This window comes from Staurois parvus, unplaced genomic scaffold, assembly GCF_062004578.1.
Source record: "Staurois parvus isolate SC_StPar_1 unplaced genomic scaffold, SC_StPar_1.0 ptg000530l, whole genome shotgun sequence".
Classification (NCBI taxonomy): domain Eukaryota; kingdom Metazoa; phylum Chordata; class Amphibia; order Anura; family Ranidae; genus Staurois; species Staurois parvus.
In genome coordinates, this window is record NW_028318326.1 from 1,433,280 (window position 1) to 1,456,094 (window position 22,815).

Genomic DNA, 22,815 nt, shown 5'->3' on the forward strand with positions numbered 1-22,815 from the left:
CTGTAGCGCTGCACTTTGCTTATGTTAACCTTTAACATCCTATCAGTTAAAAAAAAAACAAAAAAAACCTTCCACTGCTCAGAAGTGATGGGGGGCTAATTGGAAGATAACTGTCCCTACATTTTGTTCTGCAATTTGTAAAAACAGGTTTTATTACAGCCTGTGACATCATCACCAGGCTTGCCAAACTAGCTACTGGGAGGAGGAAACAGCAGAAAGCCCTGGGCCATTACCTATTGATTTAGACATGCTCTCCCCTGAACTAAAACTCACAAGAGCCCTTTCCCTTCTGCATAGGCATAATCTTTGAAGGCAAAGCAACAGCTGTTTTGCTGGGAAAAATTCAAGGTATTCATGGGGAGAGGGACTGAAAAAGAAGGCGATCTGTAGACGAGCATAGGAGGTCTCAGTACGGAGCTACCAATGCTTAGTTAATTACAGACAGCATTGCGAGCCCACAACAAGAAGTTAAGACACTATAAGGATCATCAGGTAATTATTTAGTACTTGAAGTGTTCTTAAAGGGATAGAGCATGGGAAATGGGCATATGTTGCAAACTTTAAAACGTTAATACAGACTTATTTATAAGTGTAGAAAAGCTATGCAGTGTTTTCTTTTATTTCCTAACTAGCACTTGGATAAGGGCTGGAATTTAGTAATTGGTTGTAGGACTTTACTTTTATACATTATGTCTACAGTAGTTTTCTAAAACGCAAGGGCTCCAGGAAAGACTTAAGAACACATACTAACATATAAAGATCAATTAGATGCTGTGGTGATCTAAAAAATATTATTATGAATCAGCATTTCTGATTTAAGATTACCTCTGAACATCTCTTAACATGCTAGAATTTTACAGTTTGAACCTGACCCAAATACTAACTCTCTGCTTCAGGTACAGAAGGAAAATGAAATACTCCAAAAATGATCATGAAATCAACAAGGGAAAGCAAACCAGTCGCACTTTCATCATTCAAGAGCTCTGTAAGGATTCTGATCAGTATATTGCTCACACCTCTACCTATAAAGCTTCCCTCAATTCTGCTGGTGAAGCAAAAATCAAAAGCATAACCCAACCAATTCTGGAAGTCAGCTGGATAACCTTGTTTATTATATATATCTGTGTCTTAGTAATGTACTGGGAATTTTCATAGCAAAACTTATCAGATGGGTCAAATACTTTTCCTGGTAATATCCAGTTATGATTAAGGATGTTAATTTTGAGCTGGAAAACTTAATGTTTAAGCCCAACCAAAGCTTTACTTTTTTGTAGTTTTTAGACATAATTTGTAAAATTGGAACTTTTACTGTTATCCAGGGCTTTGTTTTTGATACCTCCTCACTTTCTGTCATAGTGACAATGGTTTCATCTGACACAGAGATGTCAACTCAAAAGGTTTACCTGGGTGATACGGTAGGGGCACACATAGCTGCTAAAAGTGGGTTTGGTAATTTGCTTAAGGGACACGATAAATTTGAGTAAATGGTGTATTTTTTCATATAAACAGTTTAACAAAATAATCCCACAGATTTGCAGTATTCCTCCTATTTCCCAAAAGACTTTGCTCAGATCTGTGTCTGACCTATAGGGAGACCAGTGACCTTGGTGTACTGTGAATGCCCTGTATCATATCTCCTGCTTGAAAAAAAAAAAGACCAGGCAGTTACAGGAGGAGTGCCTTGCTACAATACTTAGGGGAATTACAACTTTAGCAGGGAGTGATGCTTGTGGAAGCATTGTAGCTGAGACTGGGAAGAAATTCAGATATTTAGGGAACCTTGTCTGTAGTTCTGACTGGTTGTAAGTTCAGATTTGACAAGCTTCTGGGAGAAAACCCTGAAATATCAAGTATCTCTTGAGTTTCCCAGGAACTTAAAGCCCAATTCTAGGAGACTTGAAAATTATCCCTTTCAGTGTGAGCGCTGCCCATTCTTGATTGTTTGTTTGGGTCTAGGGAACTTGTTAGTGTAGATTTATTTACCCAATCCTACACTGCTAGACTGGTCCTCACACCCTCTTCTCCCCATGCTCCAGCATTCTAAGGTCCTGACATCATCAAGACCAATGAAGGGTCCATAGCCCTGCATTGGACATGATGACGCCAAGGCACAGTCCACCACTAGAGCATGGGGGATCACCATCCACTAGGGAAGTGGAGGATTGGGTAAGTAAAAGTGCTTTTTACTGTCCCCCTAGATTAAACAAACAAACCCTCACAATGTGGGTTAAACTGGCATCAGATGAGGCCTGGTAAAACTTAAAGAATGCATCAAATGAAGACCAGGTAGCAGCCTTGCAAACCTGGGAAACCATTGCCTGATGTCAAAGTGCTCAGGAAGCATTCACACATATAGTAGAGTGCACTTTGACAGAAAAAGTTGGAAAATTGTCATAAATGCCATAAGCTTAAACACTTGACTGTCCAAGCCTTCAAGAAATGGTGGAGTGAGAAGCTGGTTCCTCATTAAAGGGACCATCAAGATTGACAAAGAGTGAGTTGGTCTTTCTAATGGAAGCAGTAGCTGAAAGGCAAACCCCACAGCATGAATTACTTTCAGCAGTGATGTCCTAGTTAAGGGAAAGGTTGAAAATACTTTAGGAAGGAGGAAAGCTCTAGGCCTCAACACTACTTTGTCCTTGTTTAAATATGGTTCTTTATTGGACAAGGCTTCCATCTCAGATACACGCCTCACAGAGGTGATGGCAACAAAAAAAGCACCTTATTAGTGTTTTCTCAAGCAGAAGGCAATGCTCCAGGTTGTCTGTCAGGTCCCTGAGAAGGGACACTGTAGGCTTCCCTGGGACCTGTTAGTGGATCATGATCTGGAGAGTACTGACTGCTTCGAGTAAGCTTGGTATCCAACATGTTGTGCTACTTAAAGTGGAGTTCCACTAAAAAATGGAAGCTCCACTGCACTGGCATATTTGGCACCTTTGGGGGGAGGAATAAGGAGCGGATACCTTTTTTTGACAGGTACCCGCTCCCAATTCTGGCTCAGTTCGCTGCGGTGAAGTGAGACGGAAGTTCAGCCCCCTCCTCCCTCCCTCTTCCCTCCTGCAGTCTCCTGGGAACTTTCACAGGTCCCAGAAGACTGCTGGACCAATTAGGAGGCGCAGCTCAGTGGGCACCAGGCTGTGAAGCCGAAAGAAGTCACAGCCTGGTGCCCACAGTTGAGATGCCGGAGCCGTGGATGAGAGAAGGGGAGAAGGGACAGCACAGGTGAGAACATCGATGGACTCCGGGGCAGGTAAGTGTGTGTTTAGAAAAAGTCAGCAGCTACAGTTTTTGTAGCTGCTGACTTTTAATAAACACAAAAACGGCACTCCGTTTTAAGAGACACAATTAAGTACACCTGATAAAACCAAGCGTAATTGTAAGCCAGCTGCCAAAAGCAGGAGAGGTTCAAATGGCCAAAGGTGACCATGTTATGGTTGGTGGCAGCAGGGACTAACTGATGTAGAAACCTTGTGTCTCTTGCAAATACTGAAACACTGAAAAGGTGTGCAGTGTGCAATTGACCCGCCAGTTAGTGATCCAACACTTAATTGTTCAATGTATTAACCCTTTCTGTGGAAACCAATAGAAAAAAGAGGATGCTGATGCCCGACAAAAAGGTAGCAGATCTCAAAACTCAGTTCTCACAGTGTACTTATAGAAAGTCTTCAGAGACTGGGTCACACCAGAGGCTGTACTATGACCCTGGACCTGGAAAGTGTGCTGCAGCTAACTAACAAGGTACAGTCTGGAAAGCACCACAAGCAAAGCCCAGTGCCCAAAGGACACATTCCAGGCAGGCCCTGCAGTCTTCAATACAAACTGGTCCAGGTACGGCCTATTGCTGTCAATATATACCGATCTGGATAAAAACCCCAGCTCAACAGCATGTAGATGAAGTCTTGATTGAAGGAAAAAGCAATCCTAGATAAAAAGAGAAAATGGCTTGAAAAATGGTTAAACCTTTCTCAAGAGAGAAAAGTTGTCCATCCCCTCTAGGACAGCAAGAAACGTAATCATGATGCAAGTGGGAGGTTTTATACCTGGTTGGCCAATGGCTTTTTTGTTTGCTAGTGTCCAATTCCTTATGAAAACAGTAGCAAGGATGTGCAATTCCTATAGCCCGATACCTGGGACATGCAGTTCTGGGTGCCGGGCAAGAGGTTTTTCTTTACATTTAGCCCTGCTGTGGGCAAGCAGCAGGGTTTAGAGCCGACAGTTGGCTCTCTTGTAAAAGATATCAGAGTTGCTAACTAACCACTGGATCACTTTTGCAAGCAGCAGGATGGGACATCTCCCCTTCTGTGGGCTGTCTCATCACACCAGGACACCCGATCAACCATCTGACACTTCCGCCAACTGATAATAAAGGCAGACAAAGACTGGAATTGCTCTGTTCACCTCTATGCTATAGAAAACATGACGTGATGAGCATACATAACTTACGGTTTTTCCTATGTAAATGGCACCATTTTTAAAAATGGAAAGCTTTTGATCAAAATGATTTAAGGGCAGAGGAGGGATCTGGGGTCTTATCAGAACGCTCGATAAAGAGCACCTGTCACTGCCTATTGCTGTCACAAGAGATGTTTAAATTCTTTGTGACAGCAATAAAAGTGATCAAAAAAGAAAAAAAATTAAAGCGACAGTGTTAAAATAATAAAGTTAAAAACATTTTTTAAAGCAACCCTGTCCTTTCTCGCAAAGGTGTACAGACACATCAGGCCTGCACATGATCAAACAGCAATCTGCCCACCCATGCGATTTATCACTGAGAACGTCAAATCATGGGCAGTAATTCTAGCACCAGACCTCCTCTGTAAATCTAAGGTGGTAATCTGTAAAGGCTGTAAAAAAGTAGCCTATGGATAGTAAATTTAGTTTAGCATTGTGTTTTTTTGCATTAAAATTCATAAGAGTATATATTTTTTTTTAAATTCCATTTGAAAAAATGCTGTGCAAAAAAAAAGAAAATGCAAAACCCACCAATTTTTTCTCTAGGGCCTCTGCTTTAATATATGTTTGGGGATTCTGTGAAATTTTCCATCAGTTTAAGTTGCCATAAAGTCCCTTTCGTTTTTAAAAGCACCTCTGCCTAATAAAAACATTAACCCTTCTATCTTGGCAATTTTTTTTTATCAGGACAAGTAGATTGTCATGAGGGACAAGTAGATTGGATCCCCAATTTCACACCCCTGAGCAGTATAACCAAACATCCCAAAATATTGAAGTCCCGTATCCCTTAATGAGCAAGAAAAAAGTTACATTTTTGTTTCTGTCTGTGTTGCTGTTGGAGATTTTTTCTATTTTCCTTGGTGATACATTTGTCAGCAGGACAGTGGGTTTGATTAACTTTGCAAAAGAAGTTGCACTTTGCAAGGAAATTTACCCCAGAGCTAAGTGACTGTGGTAAAGTTTCACTTTTCAAAGAATACCCAATCACATGCAAGGAAAATAAAAAGAAAAGCAACTTTTGCTTGCATTTGATTGGATGATGGAAGTTGGCAGAACTTCACCTCCTTCACTAATTTCTGGGGCAAATTCACTTGTAGAATGAACAACCTATTTGCCTTTAGTAAATCAACTTGATGAGTGATTAAGGGGGGAAATCTCTTTAACAGAGCCCCAGATGGAAGTAAAAACCCAATAGTGATGATAATCCTTAACTGCTTAATATAACACTAAATAAATACAATTTTGATACACAACCCACACACCTCACATTTCTAAGGCTGCTTGTGGGTAAATATCAAATCCCAACACCAGCCAACTCATATTGCTTTTTGGAAAGGTTTATGCTTTTATTGTCATGCTTTTACTGCCATCTGAGTATACTTCTCCTTACTTCCTACAATGAGAACACAAACAAAAACACATTTTTAGTAAAGTAAGGAAAGATTAAATCCTCTGACATTTTTTCTATCTGTCTGCAGCAATCTGACTTTTACCAACCCTAGCCAAAGAAAAAAAAAATGGCTTCACCAAAAAGGCATACGGTTTTTGGGAGATGTTGGAGAGTTAAACCACTTGATTTTTTCTTATATTTCTTGACCACTCTTTTGGAGGAATTTATTCACTTGAGTTTCTCATTTTGCATGTTTACTAAGGGCCATTATGAAGGGTACTTTTCTCCCCACTGGATCTCTCATACTGTTTTTTTTTTTTTTAAACTTAGTTTATTGAAAACAAATTGCACATACAAATTATACTTGTCAAGCCAATACAGTGGCAAAACAGTGGCAAAATACTATGCAGCAAATAGTATATACAAAGGGAATTGCTACAGCTGTGGAGTATCAAAGCCTGTAAATTCCACAGATACCGCATCAACAAATGGGTACATCCATGTATATTCACAATTAGAAAAAACAAACAAGAAGAAAAAACTTACATTAACCACATCAGCTCCGGAAGATTTACCCCCAACCCAACTCCCCATGGACCAGGCCTTTTTTTGCTATTCAGCGCTGCTTTGTTTCAACTGGTAATTGCGTGGTCATGCAACGCCGTACCTGAATGAAATTTATGTCCTTTTCTCATACAAACAGAGTTTTCTTCTGGTGGTATTTTATCACCACTGGGTTTTTATTGTGATATAAATGAAAATAGACCAAACATTTGGAAACTGCCACCTCCCCGATATGTTCTACTTTTGGTTATAAAAAATAACCAATAAACTCAAAGTTAGTCATAAATTTAGGCCAAAATGTCTTCTGTTACATGTCTTTGGTAAAAAAAGCCCAAGAAAGCCATGGATGGCGGCGGGGGGAGGAAGGGGTGAAAGGGCGGATGTTCCTTTCCGCTGCTTGTAAAAATGATCCAGCAGCTAACTAACCACTAGGATTGCTTTTATACGAAAGCTGACCGCCAGCTGAAAGAAACGATTCCAGGATTATGCCTGTAGCTGCAGGCATCATTCTGGTATAACCACTCAAATTCCAGTGGTGTATCAGTAAGTTGCTGGTCCTTGTTGGGCATATATGTAACAGCAGAGAACATGGGCACATGATGAATCGGGTCTGTGGACCAATATGACCAGAATTCATTCTTTTCTGTAATGCTCATGTTGAGAGTTAGGCCCAAAAATGTTTTAAATTCAGAAACTGTGTTAGGTTTCCATGCAAATTGTTTAGCAAGAGCTGAATTCGGGTGGGCAGCGATGTATTGTTGTGCATATACATTTCTTTGGCCCACAATCAATTGATACAAACCTTTCGTGAAAAACAGCGGAGGGGCTCAACGCTAGTGTTGGCAGTGAACGGGGCTGATCCTGCTAACACTGCATTTTTGGAGACACTATACAAAGAAGGCATTAGTATAGTTCTGTTTGTGATCAATATATTGATCCATACAAACACTATACTAGTAATGGGGGTGATCAGCGACCTATAGCGTGACTGCGATAGTGTGCAGGCAGTCTAACGCTAGCTGACTCAGGCTGGGAGAGGAGCTTACAGACCCTGGTACTATCTGATGTCGCTAGTGGCAGTAATACAGTGTTCAATGAAAAATTCTATAGAGTGGCACTGTACTAATGGCACTGACTGGGTGACGTTGTGCTCAAAGGGTTAAAAGTGGTGATCAAAGGATATATGTGCTAATCTAATGTGTGTGTATAATGTAGTGCTTTTACTCATTGTGGGTGTTCTCTTTTTTCTCCCTGGACCAAAGGGGGGCAGCAGAGGATGCACGCATGCACATGCATACCTGGAAATAGAAAGCGACATAATGGTATGCCGCTTTGCCCATACCCAGAGCCGTCGCTTGCCCACACATTGCAAGTCAGCAGCTGGAAAGTAGTTTGAAAAAAAAATCCTAAAAAAATGTTTTTTTTTACTATTTAAAGAAAAAACTTTCATCAGAGTATTGCAATTGGGGGGGGGGGTGATGAGGGATTTTTATTTTTTTTGTCATGAATGAGATAAGTTCATGACAGTTCAAAATACAGTGATCTGTAATTGGCACCAGCTGGTACAGGGTGCCCTGATTGGCCCATGTGAGAGCTGTGGGACGATCACAGCCCACCATGTTCAGCGGGGTTCCATTCAATGGGATCTTCATTCTGCTGTGTCCGTTAGGCACAGCAGACACGTGGGGGAGGGGGGCGTGCTGCACCCCCTCGTGTTAGTACAGGCAGAGCAACGGCACATCGTTTTGCCTGTAGCTGCTGCCCATCCACAGTAAAAGTACTGCTGGCAGTTGGCAAGTAGTTAAGTAACAAAAAAGAAACAAAAACCCAGAGTGAGCAATTAGACATAAGAATACTCCACACATATATGTTATTACACTGAGTGTTTCCACCCAGGCACCCAGCACCATAAAAAGTTACTAAAGGAAAAAGAAGGGCACAATGTTAGTAGTTGGGGGAAAGGCTGCATTGCTCTGTTGGGGGAAAGGCCACCAAGGACATAAACTAATTGGGTGGCATCATAATAAAGATGCAAATTAGGCAATGCCAGACCTCTGGAGACAGGAAGCTGCAAAGTCTCCAAAGGAAGTTTGGGTACATTAGGGTGCCAAAGGAAGGTAGTGAGTCAATTTCCTGGAATTGGTGTTTGGAAACATAAATACCAGGGGATTAGCAAGAATATAAAGACATTTTGGCAGGAAGACCATTTTGAATAGGTTAACACGCTCCAACAGGGTGAGAGGTAGCTTAATTCAATGATTAGTTGGTGTGAAAGGAAGAGATGCAGGGGAGGACACTGTTATCAAAATACTTTGCTAATGGAAGCTGGATGTCAACAAAAAATATCTGAATTGGTGGGCAATTTGTAACAGGCAAGACTGGGGCAACTGGAGAGGTGGGTCTTTATTAATAGGAAATATACAAAATTTTGTCCAATTGACCTTGAACCCAGAGCAGCTCCCAAACTGCTGGAGCAGCAGTAACACTGTGCAGTGGGTCTGAAATATACAGTAACATATCGTCTGCATATAATGATACCCTTTCCTCCAGAGAGCCATTTTGAATCCCTTTAATAAGAGGGGAAACTCTAAGAAGTTCCACCAGGGGTTCAATTGCGAGCGGAAACAAAAAGGGCAACAATGGACACCCCTGTCTAGTGCCTCTCAGGATGGAAAAGGAAGCAGATATACAGCCATTAACCCTTATAGCTGCTTGGGGGAGTGTGTATAAAATGTTTATCCAGGAAATGAAAGTGTCACCAAACCTGAATTTCTATAGCACCTGAAAGAGATATGGCCATTCAATGGAGTCAAAAGCATTATGGGTGTCCAGGGCCACAAGCACTCAAGGAGATTATGAGCTATTGAGAACCTGAAAGTTAGTGAACAGCCTCCGTAAATTAATATGAGTAGACCTGCCCGGAATAAAACCAGTTTGATCAGCTTTAATCAGTCGGGAAACTACCGAGTTCAATCTGGTGGCAAATATTTTGGATAGGATCTTAAGATCTGTGTTAATTAACGATATAGGGCGGTAGGACTCACGGTAGGAGAGTTTGCTCCCCTAAAATGTGCTTATAAATAGAAAGCAATCGAGGAAGGGCAAATTCTTTGTGGGCTAAATACCATTCAATAAGCAGGCCATCTAAGCCAGCTGTTTTATGTTTAGCGACCTGGCTCAAAGTATGCTCCAGCTCATCAGCGGAAATCCAGGTAGTCTCTGTCCTCAGTAGTAAGGGAAGGAAGGCTTACAGATTGCAGATATCCCAACAGCTCATCAACTATATATTGTACATAATGTTTATTTTTACCATGGAGAATGGAACGGGAGATATTGGAACAAGAAGATTGGCCAGAAACAGCAAGAACTGTGAGAACAGCAAGAATTGTGATAGAGAGATCATGCTTTTGGACTATATAAGCCTGCAGACCTGACTCATCCCAACAGACTCCACCCACAACTTAAATATCACTTTTGCATGCACTGACTCTTAAGGTTTAAAAATACATATGGCCAATAGACTAGAAATAAATCTAGGATTCATAGAAATAGGTTTTATGTTACACTTGGTCAGCTGGTAAAAGTAAGACTATTTCAGGAACAATTCTTTATAATCATGTCTATGGATGCCTTGTTCTCTATAGGTAATTACACAAGAAAACCATTTGGTAATTAAGAGAAAGTGTAAAAAAGCTGTTTAATATCTCATAGAAAACTGTTTTGATATGTGTGGTGCTGTGTTTGTATCTGTGCCTAAATGTATTGGACAGTAAAGAAAAAATTGCTCATTTGCACATTGACTTCTTAATTTATTAATTAAACCCAGCAGATCACAAACAGATACTGTTAAAATAAAGAAAAAAATATCTAAACTTGAAATGGGGAGAACTGACACATTCCTTCTAATGATCTAAACCAAGTCTGCTTTAAAAAAAGGAAGTAAAAAGCTGAAAACCAATGCAGCACATGTTTGTGAATGTCAGGAACCATAAACTAGGCGGAAACAGAAAGTGCAGTTAAAATCACACCTTTAATGAAATAGCAAATATAACATAGATCAGGAACATAGTCAAAACAGAAGCCAGGGTTTGGATGGCAGTGCGGGTAATCAGGCGAGCCAGGGTCAGGAAACCAGAAGTGAGCATAGTCAGGAGCCAAAAATCAGAAACAGGAACTGGAAGAGAAGTCAGCCAGATCGAGATCAAGGGCAAGGAGGAAATGAGCTAAGCTGCTAAAATACCAAAAACAGCAGGCAAGTCACTGTGGAGACAATGAGTAGCTAGTAATTAACCATTAGTTGAGCAGCTTCTGAGCATTGAAAGAAAAGAGCTGCTCATTAAGTAGCAGGAGCCCAGCCCTGACAGTGAACGTGATTTCAGGCTTGTTTTCTCTCCTGATCTAAACCTGACCTGAACTGCTGAACAACTACTTTGTCAATTAGCTGTGAAAACAGAGCTTCAGTTCGCACCACACATGTGTAAGTCCACACTCAAAGTTTCTTTACCCTTTTGGCCCTCCTTCCCGTCAAAAAAAATTGCTGTACTTACCTAGATCTTACTCCAAAGGCTGAGGCATTGTTTATATCCCTCTGTTGGCTTCCTTATCCAAAATCTGTGCTTGTTTTTATGGGATCGGTAAATGTATATGAGTTGATCCATCTACAAGCCCCAGAGAGGTATAGGGCTAAAGTCACATCAAGAAGTCGACAGCAGATGTAAACAATTCTGTTGGCCTGCAAGTGAGCTCTAGGTAAGCATATTGATTTGTTTTGGGAGTGAATGGGCCAGACTTACCTAGAGGGGTAGGGGCAAAATAGTAAAGAAACTCTGTGGGAAAGTTCCTCTTTAATATGCAAGTGCTGCTTTATAATTATTTTTTCTACAACTCAATCCTGAGTTCTTAATTTTGTCAGTTCTATTTATTTCCTTTACCCTTTTCCATACTTTGGGTATCAATGAAAAAAATCTCTGACAACCAGCAGAGCACTGATATAAATAAGTAAAACTGCCTGTAACTGCCATTAAAATTCTGTGGTGGGCATGCTGTGGCAGTGCTGACCTTTAACCTTTGACCATAATGAAAACTATGACATGCTGAGGAAGAAGCCTTTCCACACTTTTTTTTAATACTTCCACATGTGTACAACTGCTAGAGGAATTTGCATTCAACAAATCTGTGGGGGGTTTTTTAACAAAAAGATGTGTTAAATTATTACACGTTTTGGGGCTAAGAAGGAAATGTAGAAACCAAAGGAGCAGGACACTCGCATCTTACCTACAACTTTATGTGGGTCCTTATGTAAGGTTGGCCATACATTGTACAATTTTCCTTTAGATTTACCAAAATCATATAATACGAGGTCGAACCTAAACACTTTTAATTTGTATGCAATCAGGCAGACCCTTGCACTACATAGTTGAAGGTAAATTTAAAGGCAATTGAATAAGAAAATTGTATTATGTCTGGCTAGCTTTAACTGAAAATGTATCATTAAAGAGACAAGGGGGAATTTATCAAAACTGGAGCAGACAGAATCTGGAGCAGCTGTGCAAGGCAACCAATCAGCTTCTATCTTCAGCTTGTTCTGTTAAGCTTTGAAAATTAAAGAGAAGTTGATTAGTAGCAATGTACAGCTGCTCCAGATTCAGACTGCTCCAGATCTGATAAATTCACCTTGCTGTCGGTTTAAGAATATTGATAGCTACCAATGGGTATGAGATGGAGCAGTGGTGTAGCGTGGTTGTCTGCGCCTGGGGCAAGGCAAGTAATTTGCGTCCCCTAACCTGTGGACTTTTAGCACTCCCTGGGTCCCTTCCACTAGTACAGGTGCCACTAGATCTTCTTGGGACAAACACAGATCTACACTCGATATATGTGTATTTTAATTATTTTTTATTTCTATGCTGCCCATCTTACATCAGATTATCTGTAATATTGGCCAGGTATCGAAGTAGACAAGTGCCACCAGATTTGGTGATTTGACTTTGGTGACATAGCTGCCTGTCTGACATCAGCTTATCTTTAACAATGGCTAGACATAGCCAGGTACCATCAGATTTGGCAATCCTGCCCTGGCAATTTATCTCCAAACCCAAAATGTGTGTTTTAGATAAAGTATGGAAGTATTAAACTTCTGCCAGGTTTTTACTCCTGCTGGGAACATTCTCCCTCTGTGTATATCCTGGTGGCCATTGTCCATGGTAAACAAAGTGATGGCAAATCCAACAGATTAGAGCTGTGACCAAAAAAGAAAGTCATAAAAATTCTTCTTATGTGGTCACCTTTACCAGTGGCATTTTTCTTCACTTTGCAGATTTTTGTGTGTTTCTGAGACATGAAGCAAGGGGAAATCTAGCCAAAGGGAAATAGGAAAAGGAAAAACCCAACAGGGGTCTTAACCATTTTCTATGCTAAAAAGAAAAACTTAAAACTTATTCCGCTTTACCTATGTTTAAAACTGGTAGGGTGAGTTGTAACCCCAATTCTCAGCCATTTATGGTTTAAATCTATCTGGTGTGCTGATCTGGCCTGTCTGCTGTAAACAATCCCCCTTTATTTGTGTTCCTAGAATGAAGCAAACTCCAAAATGCAGAGCACAGCCCTCATGCCTTTCCTTCTCAGACTCCACAATCCCAGAACAAAAGTCTTCATGACAAAACAAATGCTGTTTTGGACTGAAATGCTACACCAAAAACTTTCCTCCATTCCATTCCCAGGTACACACATCCTGTAACCCCTTCCCTGCCAACTTGTCCCCAGTCCTGGGCAGAGAAGGAGTCAGGGAAAGTGATGAGGGGGAGAAGTGTGCCCAGAAATGTCCCTGCAACCAAGTGTAACCTACAAAACAAATGCTACATAAACATTGTATGGGAATCCAGGTCCCAGCATGTGTACAGAGATGGTGAAGTTATCTGTCTGCCTTGTATCCTCAGTCTTCAGTGTAATAATCCAGGTGTCCAGCAGAGGTGAGGAGACTGGCACTCACACACTGACAACTAGCCCTACTAGCCCGCACTTTGACAGAGTGCTACTACTGAACTACACAGAAGAGAGTGCAGGAGTGAAGCCTCCGGGGATGAGCTAAACATGACTGGGTGAACTCTACGTCTACTGAACTGAAGAAGGGGCTGGTTAGAGGAAGAGATGGAGCCAATGGTGGAGGCAGTAAAGTAAAGTAAGTACCTGGTTGGCTGGCCCAGCATACTCGGGACAGCGTGGGACTAATTTCTGCCCCCCTCCATGCTACACCACTGAGATGGAAGCACTCAGAGGTGCCTACATATATCTCCAATCATAGAGATTGGAGATGCGTAACAGTGGATATTTATGGTCAGCTATGATAACTAATAAGAGAATTTAGCTGAAATACCATGGAAAGAGCTGTTATACTTGACCAAAATGGGCCAAGTAGGGAAAATCATGATTGTGTGATGCACAATGGGGCTATCTAAAAGGTCTCAGAAGCTCAGCAGCTTTCTATGTACCAGCAGAGAGTCTGTTCACACTAAGGCCTCATGAGCGTTTGCTCAGCTCCTCTAAATTATTTTTCTCCTGGCAGGAGAAAAGCTGCTTAAAAGCTCTGTAAAAGATGCATTTTGCACAAGCATTTAAGGGCATTCACATGTTTGGCATTAATGTATTCTATTGGCCATAATATTAATTTATTCTGGCCATTGGAATGCATTAATGTGCAAACGCATCTAAACATGTTTGGCGTTAAAAGAGCACTTATGCACGTTTATGTGCGTTCATGCATTTTTTCTGCTTAAATGCTCCTGAACGGGTTGGTGATGTTTCTTTTTCCACCTATAAACACTCCTCTTCCAAAATGCCTGTAAATGCCTATTTGTGCATGGACACATAAGCTAACATACTGGTGCATTTACAGGCAGAAGCAATAAACACCAAACACCTGTAAAAGTGGTGTGTTTCTGCTCAATGTGCATGAGGTCTAAATATTGCATCTATTCAGAAACAAATAGTATACAAGTGATAGGTTGGCTTCAAGCAAAGACCCAGACAGACTTCAACTATGTAAAAGTAACAGCTGAGAGATGGTAGGGTTTTGATATTTGTTTTTGGAAGAGGTCATTATGGATATCAATCTACATGATTTTTAAGCGTTCATTTTTCAAAATAATGGCGCAATAAAAAGGTCTAAGTTGAATAATAAGGCTGAAGTCCTACTTTATGTAAAAGAGAACAATGGTCCATGAGTCAGTCTAATCCTTTGGTATATGTTATAGTTGTTATAGTATCAGCTTTATTCTGTATTGTATTAAAATGTATCAATACATTTCTATGTGGAATATTAACACCTGTAATGCTTTACGAATAATGGCAATTAATAAAGCTTATTTTGGAAAATGTAGCCGTGGACTCACTTTTTTAGCAAAAGAAGGAAAATATTCTCTAGATTTAATGAATACATGTCTAAACAACTGTTCTTTCATTTGAATGGATTGCCGTTCCTCCTGAAATGCAGGGAAATGGTCCCTGCACCATTTTTGGAATTGTAGCCTGCATGGGAATCACAAGTACAGTGAAGATCCCAGTGTGGGTGCGATCTCCATGCGGGCGACATGCAATTTGGATTACTGGCACCCGCCCGCATCTCCTGCGTTTCACTGTGCGAGTTGTTGCAGCTGCGGGAACAGAAGTGGGTCCTCTAGCAGTAATCACTCACACAGGTGTGAACCAAGGGTTACTATCTTGGCAGGGTCACTTTTCAAGTTTTCCTGCCAGGAGAAATATAATGTTGAAGTCATAAAACAAAAACAAAAAAAAAATCTTTACTGTGCACATTTTGAGTTGTCAGTCAGTTTACCTTAAGTAAACTTGTATGTGATTTTCAGGTTTAACGTATTTCCTCACTTTTCCTCCAATCATCACTTGTCCTATATACCCCATATCTCTCCATCAATGTCACCCAAAGACCAGGACCACAAAAACAGAATCTCTCTTTGTGCAGTATTTACAATAAATTGTTACACTTACAAAACGTGGTGCCCAAAATCTTGGCACCAATACACTCAGTGTTTTGTAAGTGTAACATTTTTAATACTTTTCAATGCCAAGTCTTAATTAAATAATGCACAATGAGAGATTCTGTCCTTGTGGTCCTTGGGTGACATTGATGGAGAGACATCGGGTATATAGGACAAGTGATGATTGAAGGAAAAGTGAGGAACAGCAATTGGAGATCATCTGGAGCAAACAGCACTTTATGACCTTTTCTTTTAAGCGCTTCAATACTGGGCACTTTTACCCCCTTCCTGCCCAGACCAATTTTCAGCTTTCAGCGCTCTCATATTTTGAATGATAATTACTCATGCAGCACTGTACCCAAATGAACTTTTTGTTCTTTTTTCACACAGATAGAGCTTTCTTTTGATGGTATTTAATTAGCACTGTGGATTTTTAATTGTTGCGCTATAAATTAAAAAAGACTGAAAATTTTGAAAATAAACTCCACATTTTTCTTTGTTTTCTGTTATAAAATATTTCAAATAAGTATTTTTTCTTCATAAATTTGGGCCAAAATGTATATTGCTACATTGATTTTGTAAAAATAATCCCAATCGGTGTGTATTATTGGTCTGTATGAAAGTTATAACAAGCCAGGACAGTACAAATACCCCCCAAATGACCCCTTTTTGGAAAGCAGACATTCCAAGGTATTTAGTAAGACACATGGTGAGTTTTTTGAATCTGTAATTCTTTTTTTTGTCATATGAACAGGTTATTCTTCCCACACAGCATATGCATACACATTCTTCTGCTCCTGAGTATGGTGAAATATGTAAGACGTTTCCACAGCCTGGCCACATACAGAGGCCCAACATCCAAGTAGCACCTACAGGTGTTCTAGAGCCATAAATTACACATCTCATTGCCTGACTACCTATCACATTATTGAAGGCCCTGGAGCACCAGGACAATAGAATTACTCACAAAATGACCCCATTTTGGAAGGAAAATACCCCAATGTATAATCTCTGAGGCATAATGAGTACTTTGAACATGTCATTTTTTTCCACAAGTTTTCCAAAAATGTGGAAAGAAAATAAAAATGTTTTTTTTTTTTACACAAAGTTGTCAATTTATAAGATATTTCTAACACATAGCATGCATATACCATAAATTACACCCTAAAATATATTCTTCTACTCCTCCTGAGTGTTGGGATACCACATGTATAAGAATTTTCCACAGCCTGGCCACATCCAGAGGCCCAACATCCAAGTAGCACCTTCAGGCTTCTGGATGAACGATCACATAGTTACAGCAAGGCAACATTTCGGAGTCTCGCAGGACCCCTTCATCAGGCATGTGATCACATGCCTGATGAAGGGGTCCTGTGAGACTCCGAAATGTTGCCTTGCTGTAAAATGTGTTAGGCTGTGTGTATAAGTGGGTGCTGCAGCGACCGCCGGCTGGAACCGAAACAAAATCAGCAAGGGAAAATGTCACCAGCACACCAAGGATCACCAATATGGGTCCAAAGGTTTTAATGAACTATCACATAGCATGTACATACCAAGAATTACACCCCAAAAAGACATTCTCCTGAGAAAAGGGTAAATAAAAAAATTACCTGTGGTTTTAGTAGTGCAGTTGTCCACAGAGGAGAGCATTGGTCCAGGCAGCAAGCAGGGACGTGGTTACAGTGAAATAAATCACCCAGGTACCAGGAAGCAATACTCACTAGTCACTACAGGCAGCAGGCAGAGATATTGCCAGCACAGCCAAAGCATTGGTCCAGGAAGCAGGAAGACATGTGGTCAGCAACAGCCAAATGAGTTGGCCAGGCTGAGACATGGTCAGCACAGCCAAAATATCAGTTCTGGTAGTAGGCAGGAACACGGTCCATAGTACAGGTAGCAGACAGAGGTGTGGTCAGTTCATGCGGCAGGCAGAGGCATGATGGCAGTAAGTCAGCAGCAGGCAGAAATATCAGGCTTAGGGCCTTGGTCAGGAAAGACCTGGGCACAGGGGTAGAGGCTTCGTCCTACCCAATCTCTTTGAAGCCTCCGGACTAACAGACCCTTTTCCGGGAATTACAAAGCCCGGAGAAAACCAAAAATGTTGTTTTCTCCACTTGGAAAATCTATTCTGGGACCCCTCACATACATGAGACCCCTGTGTTGTCTTGAATCCAACTAATAGAGTGGCAGGGCATAAGATCAATTCAGGAGTCAGGCAAAAATCATGGTCGATTAACAGGCCGAAGTCAATTCATGTGGAAGGCAGAAACGTGGTTGATAGTTCAAGCGGCAGGCAGAGGCATCGTCAATAAACAGTCCAGGGTCAGTTAAGGCAGAAAGCAGAGGCATTGTTGATAAACAGTACAAAAAATGGCCACTGCCCCAGTCTATAACTGGCCTTCACAGCAAGGAGCACATGCAAGGGCAACGCATGCCAAACAACAAAAAATAAAAATTCTAAGCTCTAACTTGCCAGCCAGCCTGCAAACAAACCGAATTAACCTGTCTAACAGTATGTGTTAAAAACAGGGACTTAGTTAGCACACACTTGCAAATACATGCATAAGCTACAGAGCCTCGTCATGGCACCCCAGTATTCTGTAGTTCCTAACTCTCCAATTTTAAGAGCCCCCATAGTAGAGGCACATGTATTTAATGGATAGACCAAGAGCAGATGGACCTGAGGGAGCCCACCCCTCCTTAAAGGTACAGGAGCGCACTGGAGACCCAGCATGTAGCACAATGGCAGCTAAAGTGTCCAGTGCACCCCCTCAACAACAATTCAACAGTACAAAAAATGGCCACTGCTCCAGTCTATAACTGGCCTTCACAGCAAGGAGCACATGGAAGGGCAACGCATGTCAAACAACAAAAAAGAAAAATTCTAAGCTCTAACTTGCCAGCCAGCCTGCAAACAAACTGAATTAATCTGTCTAACAGAATGCGTTAAAAACAGGGGTTTAGTTAGCACCCATTTGCAAATACATACATAATACAAGTCATGCAGGGAAATAGCAGATAGTGGACACTGGACAAATATCTTGACTAATAGTGTAGTGATGTGTGATAGATCCGGAAGCACTCTCCAATACAGAGTCCTGGTTGGGATGGATGTTGGGGACAATAGTATCGGGTGTCACAGCGAATTTGGTTACTGGAACATACATGACCTTTTTTTAGGGGTTTGCGGTCTGTTTGGGTAAGAGGGAGGATATCGGGGAAATGCCTCTCATGGAGTCTGGTCAATGAATCAGAGCGAATTTGTTCAGGGGCATGGCCAAGCGGATAGCGAATAGCTGTAACAATATCCTCTTGATACTTCAAGTAGGTTAGGGATCTTTGTGTACACTTAGAAAAGATGGCATACAAATTGTACAAGGCTAACTGGAACAAGTAGATGGCAACATTTTTATACCAATAGATTGATCTCCTGGTGGCTAAGTACAGCTGTAACATCTGGTCATTCATATCCACCCCCTCCCCGTGAACTGGTTATAGTCGTGTATGCGTGTATGCATCTTGGTTTCTGGACGGGACCTTGTCTTGTTTGAAGTTCCACCGAGGCGTCATCATGAATTGAGGAAAGGATATAGATATCTCTTTTATCTTTCCACTTTAGGGCTAGGATCTTTTCATTCCGTAAACTGGCTGTTTCACCACGTTATCATCTCATAGCGTGTTCTGGGCATACAAGTTGAATAGACTGGCATATGATATATAGGTTGGGTAGACCAGTAGACATGGACTTCATTTTTTTTTTGTCAGTCCCATGTTCAGAGTAAGCCCAAGAAAAATTTTAAATTCCTCCACGGTGAGGGGTTTGCACACTAATGGGTGGGCATATGACAAATTGGGATTGCTGGCTATACAGGTGAAACTCGAAAAATTAGAATATCGTGCAAAAGTTCATTTATTTCAGTAATGCAACTTAAAAGGTGAAACTATTATATGAGATAGACTTATTACATGCAAAGCAAGATAGTTCAAGCCGTGATTTCTCATAATTATTATGATTATGGCTTACAGCTCATGAAAACCCCAAATCCACAAACTCAGAAAATTAGAATATTACATGCAATCAATAAAACAAGGATTGTACATAGAACAATATCGGACCTCTGAAAAGTATAAGCATGCATATATACTCAGTACTTGGTTTGGGCCCCTTTTGCAGCAATTACTGCCTCAATGTGGCGTGGCATGGAAGCTATCAGCCTGTGGCACTGCTGAGGTGTTATGGAAGACCAGGATGCTTCAATAGCGGCCTTCAGCTCTTCTGCATTGTTCGGTCTCATGTCTCTCATCTTTCTCTTGGCAATGCCCCATAGATTCTCTATGGGGTTCAGGTCAGGTGATTTTGCTGGCCAATCAAGCACAGTAATCCCACGGTCATTGAACCAGGTTTTGGTGCTTTTGGCAGTGTGGGCAGGTGCCAAGTCCTGTTGGAAAATGGAGTCAGCATCCCCATAAAGCTCGTCTGCAGAAGGAAGTATGAAGTGCTTCAAAATCTCCTGGTAGATGGCTGCATTGACCCTGCACTTAATGAAGCACAGTGGACCAACACCAGCAGATGACATGGCTCCCCAAATCAACACAGACTGTGGAAACGTCACACTGCACTTCAAGCATCTTGCAGTGTGTGCCTCTCCATTCTCTTCCTCCATACTCGGGGTCCTTGGTTTCCAAATGAGATGCAAAAGAGGACTTTGGACAACTGAGCAACAGACCAGGTCTGTTTTTCTTTAGCCCAGGTAAGACGCTTCTGACGTTGTTTGTTGTTCAGGAGTTTTTCTTTAGCCCAGGTAAGACGCTTCTGACGTTGTTTGTTGTTCAGGAGCGGTTTGACAAGAGGAATACGACATTTGAAGCCCATGTCCAGGATCCGTCTGTGTGTGGTGGCTTTTGATGCACTAATTCCAGCCTCAATCCACTCCTTGTGAAAGTCCCCAACACTTTTGAATGGCCTTTTCCTGACAATCCTTTCCAGGCTGCGGTCATCCCTGCTGCTTGTGCGCCTTTTTCTTCCACAACTTTCCCTTCCACATAACTTTCTATTAATGTGCTTTGATACAGCACTTTGGGAGCATCCAACTTCTTTTGCAATTACCTTTTGAGGCTTTCCCTCCTTATGGAGGGTTTCAATGATGGTTTTCTGCACAACTGTCAGGTCAGCAGTCTTTCCCATGATTGTGATTCCTACTGAACCAGGCTGAGAGACCATTTAAAGGCTCAGGAACCCTTTGCAGGTGTTATGGCTTAATTAGCTGATTAGAGTGGGACACTTTGAGCCTAGAATATTGGACCTATTCACAATATTCTAATGTTCTGAGATTGCGGATTTGGGGTTTTCATGAGCTGTAAGCCATAATCATCACAATTATGACAAATCACGGCTTGAACTATCTTGCTTTGCATGTAATGAGTCTATCTCATATATTAGTTTCACCTTTTAAGTTGCATTACTGAAATAAATGAACTTTTGCACGATATTTTAATTTTTCGAGTTTCACCTGTATATTGGCTGGCATACAGGTTACACTGCTCCACAATGTAATTTAGCAGATCATTAGTAAAAAATAAATGAAAAAAAGCAAATTGGGGTATAATTTCTGCTTGTATCTGAGGACCTGGCTGTGCTGTAAAAGGGGGAATTGTAGGTTATGTTGAATTAGCCGGCAGCCACGTGGGATATAAAAGTACATCTTGCAGTCTAGTATGGGCCTTACCTCGTTGTGGATGGGAAACCATGCTGTGCCTGGCCTATCATCTGGGAATGCAGCCCTGCTTGTACTTGCCATGGCACCAGGATTTGTAGCACTACTGGTGTATGCCTGCCTATCTTCTGGGAGTGCAGCGCAGCTTGTACACGCCTCTGTGCTACTGGTGGATGCCTGCTCCTCCTCAGATCTCCTGAACCTCTTTGTTTGGACTCTCTCCTCCCCAGAATCCGTTGCTGACCCACTGATTTCAACTGGCTCATACTCAGAATCTGAGTCTCACAGAGAGTTCCCCACTACTCTCGTCCGTCATACTCAGTATCTGGAAAGCCTCCTCGCTGGTGTATAATGTTTTAGACATTTTGATGTTCATTGGTACAGATGTTTATCACTGGTACAGATGTGGATTTGACACTGATACTCTGTGACAGATATTGATAACTGGTACTGATGTGGATTTAAGACTGGTAATCTGTGAAAGATATTGATCACTGGTACAGATATGGATTTGACACTGATACTCTGTGACAGATATTGATAACTGGTACTGATGTGGATTTAAGACTGGTACTCCGTGACAGATATTGATCACTGGTACAGATGTGGATCTGACACTGGTACACTGTGAAAGATATTGATCACTGGTACAGATATGGATTTGACATTGATACTCTGTGACAGATATTGATAACTGGTACTGATGTGGATTTAAGACTGGTACTCTGTGACAGATATTGATCACTGGTACAGATGTGGATCTGACACTGGTACACTGTGAAAGATATTGATCACTGGTACAGATATGGATTTGACATTGATACTCTGTGACAGATATTGATAACTGGTACTGATGTGGATTTAAGACTGGTACTCTGTGACAGATATTGATCACTGGTACAGATGTGGATTTGACACTGGTACACTGTGAAAGATATTGATCACTGGTACAGGTGTGGATTTTACTCTGGTACACTGTGACAGATGTTATTCACTGGTACTGATGTGGATTTTACACTAGTACTGTGTGACAGATATTGAGCACTGGTAAACTGTGACAGATGTGGATTTGACACTGGTAGGTCGTGACAGATGTTGATCACTGGTACAGAACTGGATGACCACTGGTACACCATGACAGGTGTGGATCACTGGTGTAGATGTGAATTTTACATTGGTACATCATGACACATGTGGATCACTGGTACAGATGTGGAATTTACACTGGTATGCGTGACAGATGTGGATCACTGGTACAGATGTGGATGACTACTGGTACTGTGTGACAGATGTTGATCACTGGTACTGTGACAGATGTTGATCACTGGTACTGTGACAGATGTGGATCACTGATACTGTGAAATATGTGGATCACTGGTACTGTGACAGATGTGGATCACTGGTACTGTTACAGATGTGGATCACTGATACGGTGACAGATGTGGATTACTGGTACTGTGACAGATGTGTATCACTGGTACTGTGACAGATGTGGATCACTGGTACTGTTATAGATGTGGATCACTGGTACTGTGACAGATGTGGATCACTGGTACTGTGACAGATGTTGATCACTGGTACTGTGACAGATGTGGATCACTGGTACTGTGACAGATGTGGATCACTGGTACTGTGACGGTGATGTGTGGGTAATGTTTGTGTGTGTAACTCACAGATGGGCTCTGCTTCTTCTCACTAGCAGGCTCTG

General features: G+C 41.4%; 1 protein-coding gene across 2 annotated transcripts in view; it reads left to right on the plus strand.

Moving 5' to 3' along the window:
• CCDC141 (coiled-coil domain containing 141) overlaps positions 1–10,200 on the plus strand; it is a 218,145-nt gene extending 207,945 nt beyond the window's left edge. For both annotated transcript variants that reach the window (XM_089690384.1, XM_089690383.1), the window contains one exon: positions 897–10,200. In XM_089690384.1, the coding sequence (XP_089546510.1) occupies positions 897–1,155 (259 nt within the window). In that variant the 3' untranslated portion in view covers positions 1,156–10,200. The remainder of the gene's footprint in view (positions 1–896) is intronic.
• The last annotated feature ends 12,615 nt before the right edge of the window (positions 10,201–22,815 follow it).